The 4,396-nt window shown below is 59.8% G+C and overlaps 1 protein-coding gene across 1 annotated transcript in view; it reads right to left on the bottom strand.

Moving 5' to 3' along the window:
- Window positions 1-4,396, bottom strand: part of ANTKMT (adenine nucleotide translocase lysine methyltransferase) — a 34,276-nt gene that overhangs the window by 3,133 nt on the left and 26,747 nt on the right. Inside the window, exons 3-4 of the mRNA XM_009640013.1 lie at window positions 1,013-1,153; window positions 420-470 (exon numbers count right to left, since the gene is read on the bottom strand). Coding sequence (XP_009638308.1) covers window positions 420-470; window positions 1,013-1,153 — 192 coding nt within the window. The remainder of the gene's footprint in view (window positions 1-419; window positions 471-1,012; window positions 1,154-4,396) is intronic.

The following is a 4,396-nucleotide window of genomic DNA, read 5'->3' as shown; positions in this document are numbered from 1 at the left end:
CCCCCGCGCCGCTGGCTCGCAGCAATGCCTGTGGCTGCTGCAGGTCTCGGCGCTCCACAAGACTCCCTGCTCTGCCTTACCGAGCCCGACGGCGGAGCGTGGACCTTAACGGGCACCCGTGACCGGGAAGAGTGCTGGGTAGCCAGCACCGTGGGGGACATGGGGACGGTGCTCCCAGGGCTGCACTCCCTTGGGAAGACGCATGAAAGAGGGTCCCAGACAGGGTCACATCCATCAGCTGCAATGGGCTGCGTTGCTGGAAAACATCCTCCTGTTTGGCTTTTCATTCCAGCATGAGCAACCCTGGGATTTTCTTCACCTCTGGTCTCTTATTATCTTTGCCACTGTCCGAGATCCTCTCTAAGTAAACCCTCCCTTGAGCTCGCTCAGCCAAGTCGGGGTGCCAGGGACCGACTTACCACGCTGGGGGCCAGGAACACGATCACGTTGTAGCAATCAGAAAGATTCACCTTAAAAGAGAAGGAAAAGGGGAAACCACGATCAAATTGTAGCAATCAGAAAGATTCACCTTAAAAGAGAAGGAAAAGGGGAATGAAAGGAGCAGCCGGCAGAGAGGGGAGCAGCGGGGGGAACCATTCAAGCAGCCAAAGGCTTTGCGGGAGATCTTCTGAACCTCGGAGGAAGCAAAGATGCCCCACAACATCTGGGCCGGGGACATGCCGGTGTGACGGGGAGCTGGGTGCGAAAGCAGTGCCTCTTGCGAAACACCCGCCTCCAGCATCCTCAGCACGCCCATGAAGGCCACCACAAGCCAGCAGCACCTACGACCTCTTCTCAAAGCTGCCCCGAGAAGGAGCACTGCTGCCTGCGTGACCAGCAGCCAGCCACAGGCGTTCCCCTGGAAAGGAGGATGGTTCTCCCGCCTCCAGGAGCAGCGTGGCTTGGGGAAGGAGCAAGCAACCATCACCAAAGGCTGTCTGGAGATGCAGACCAAGCCCTGCCCTAGCTACGGCCAGCCCTGAGCACAGCCAGACCCTCAGGACGCCGTTACCTTCCACAGATCTTTCTTCAGGAAGGAAACCTTCCCGTGGTACCCAGCCTTCCAGGCCCGGTAGTTGGAGAGACACAGCAGCCAGGGGTTGAGCTCAAAGCCAACGGCTGGGCTGAGACCTTGCTTATAAGCCTCTACCACCTGGGGGGAGAGAGAAATGCAACTCAAGTGAACCTCAGTGTTGAGTTTGGGGGACAATTTGGGAGACAGGGGCTCTTGCCCAGCTCCACTAGCTCCCTCCGGCTGGTTCACGGGCAGGGTCACCTCGGTCCTCGGCACCTTCCAGGTGCAAAGGCTCTTTCCTCCTAGTGGTTGTTCCCACCCTGCTCACTGCATGGGATGCCTTCTAGGACCATTTAGGATCACCTTAGGGTTGTCTAGGACCACCTAGGAGCATCTAGGACTGTCTAGGACCACCTAGGGTTATCTAGGACTGCCTAGGACCACCTAGGGGTGTCTAGGACCGCCTAGGACCATCTAGGGTTATCTAGGACCGCCTAGGAGCACCTAGGGTTGTCTAGGACCACCTAGGAGCATCTAGGACTGTCTAGGACCACCTAGGGTTATCTAGGACTGCCTAGGACCACCTAGGGGTGTCTAGGACCGCCTAGGACCATCTAGGGTTATCTAGGACCGCCTAGGAGCACCTAGGGTTGTCTAGGACCACCTAGGAGCATCTAGGACTGTCTAGGACCACCTAGGGTTATCTAGGACTGCCTAGGACCACCTAGGGGTGTCTAGGACCGCCTAGGACCATCTAGGGTTATCTAGGACCGCCTAGGAGCACCTAGGGTTGTCTAGGACCACCTAGGAGCATCTAGGACTGTCTAGGACCACCTAGGGTTATCTAGGACTGCCTAGGACCACCTAGGGGTGTCTAGGACCGCCTAGGACCATCTAGGGTTATCTAGGACCGCCTAGGAGCACCTAGGGTTGTCTAGGACCACCTAGGAGCATCTAGGACTGTCTAGGACCACCTAGGGTTATCTAGGACTGCCTAGGACCACCTAGGGGTGTCTAGGACCGCCTAGGACCATCTAGGGTTATCTAGGACCGCCTAGGAGCACCTAGGGTTGTCTAGGACCACCTAGGAGCATCTAGGACTGTCTAGGACCACCTAGGGTTATCTAGGACTGCCTAGGACCACCTAGGGGTGTCTAGGACCGCCTAGGACCATCTAGGGTTATCTAGGACCGCCTAGGAGCACCTAGGGTTGTCTAGGACCACCTAGGAGCATCTAGGACTGTCTAGGACCACCTAGGGTTATCTAGGACTGCCTAGGACCACCTAGGGGTGTCTAGGACCGCCTAGGACCATCTAGGGTTATCTAGGACCGCCTAGGAGCACCTAGGGTTGTCTAGGACCACCTAGGACCATCTAGGGTTATCTAGGACCGCCTAGGAGCTCCCGGGGGTGCCCGCATCGGGGGGTTTGGGGCTGCTCCCCCCTCCCCCCCCCCGGCGGGGGTTGGGGGAGCGGCCCCGCCCGCTGCCGTTGTGCACGGTTGTGCGTGGTTGTGTGCGGTTGTGCAGGGCCGTGCATGGTTGTGCGGGGCTGTGCAGGGCTGTGCGTGGTTGTGCAGGGCTGTGCGTGGTTGTGCGTGGTTGTGCAGGGCCGTGCGTGGCTGTGCGTGGCCGTATGGGGTCCGTGCACGGCTCTGGGCAGCTGTGCACGGTTGCGCGTGGCTCCGTACGGTTGTGCGCGGCTGTGCACGGATGCACACAGTTGTGTGCAGTTGCAAAGGGTTGTGTACGGTTGTGCGCAGCCGTGCAGAGCTGTGTGCGGTTGTGCACAGTCGTGTGTGTGGTTGCGCATCGTTGTGCATGGTTGTGTGTGGTTGTGAAAAGCTGTGCCCGCCTCTGCATGGTTGCGTGTGGCTGTGCACGGCTGTGCATGCTTGTGCAGCTCTACGTGGTCGTGCGCGGCCGTGCATGGTTGTGCACGGGTTTGTGCAGCTATACATGGTTGTGCAAGGGTTTGTGCAGCTCTCCGTGGTCATGTGCGGCCGTGTGTGGTTGTGCACAGGTTTGTGCATCTGTATGTGGTTGTGCATGGTTGTGCACTGGTTTGTGCAGCTGTACATGGTTGTGTGTAGCCGTGCATAGTTGTGCACGGGTTTGTGCAGCCGTATGTGGTTGTGCATGGGTTTGTGCAGCCGTACATCATTGTGCATGGGTTTGAGCAGCTGTATATGGTTGTGCATGGCCGTGCGTGGTTGTGCACGGGTTTGTGCAGCTGTATGTGGTTGTGTGCCCCCGCCGCCCCTCCCCCCCCGCAATTAATAAAAACCCCCACAAGCCAAACCCAAGGCAGGAACAATAACGGCTCAATTAGGGGAGCGGGCACACAAAGGGCAGGCAGCTTCCCTGCCCGCGCTGCCGCTTGCTGCCACATCACCATCTCCCCTGGGGTTTTGCAGCCGTCACCTTCCTCCCCTGCTCCCCCCTTGGCCTTTGGGTCAATATTTGCAGGGCTCCAGCACCGCGTTGCGGTGTCCCCTGAGAGCTAGGGGACAGTCCCGGGGGTCCCCGCAATGGCCAGTGGCACCCAATGCACATCCTGGGGCTCCCGGGGGACGTCGCCCACGCGTGGCTGCGGGCGGAGGAGGAAACCCTGTGGGCAGCCCCAGCCCTGGCTTTGTGGTGCAGGGGGGCGGGATTGGGGAGCGGGCATCCGGCACCGTCCCCCCTGGAGACCCCCTTTCCCAACGAGCCAAAGGAGGAGCTGCCAAAGGCGAGCATGTTTCTGCTCCGGTCTCACCCTGTTTTGTGGGAACCAAATATTCTGCCCTTGGAATGAGGATGCGTGAGCACCCAGGCACACGCGTGCTCTACCCTCAAAGCTCGGGGGGGCTTAATGACAACCAGACCCCGTTAAACACATCCCCCCGGAGCAGCAATGGGGTTCCCATGGGGGGAGGAAAAGCCGTCCCGACAAACTGTGTATGGCCCAGAAATATTGCCCAGGGCTGTTTTCCCTCCCCGCCCCGCCAATGGGCCAAGCGCAGCTGTGGCCAAATTGGGGGCCACGGGGATTGCTCCAATTTTCTGGTGCTTGCTGGCAGGTGGAGCCGGTTAAGTCTGAGAGTAAGCAGAAAATCGGGGGAAATAGGAGCTGGGGGAAGAGGGGGGCAAGGGGGGCTGTGGAGGAGGAGGAGGAGGATGGTCCATGGGGACGGGCTGGTCCCTGGGGCAGCCTAAGGCCCCCCATGATGCTGCAGAGCAAATTAATTAATGAAGCAATTCCCAGGCAGGGCTGAGCCCTCCATGCAGGGCCCCCGGGACGTGGCAGGGGGTGGCAGCATCCCCTTCTGCCCCAGCCCCGGGGTGTCCGGCAGCATCCCCGGGGGCCGGGCCGAGCAGGTGGCCCTGCGAGGGGGCCAGT

Source organism: Egretta garzetta, unplaced genomic scaffold (assembly GCF_000687185.1).
Source record: "Egretta garzetta isolate BGI_Z169 unplaced genomic scaffold, ASM68718v1 scaffold140, whole genome shotgun sequence".
In the NCBI taxonomy this organism is placed as follows: domain Eukaryota; kingdom Metazoa; phylum Chordata; class Aves; order Pelecaniformes; family Ardeidae; genus Egretta; species Egretta garzetta.
The sequence above is the reverse complement of the archived record's forward strand: the minus strand, read 5'-3'. Positions and strand labels throughout refer to the sequence as shown.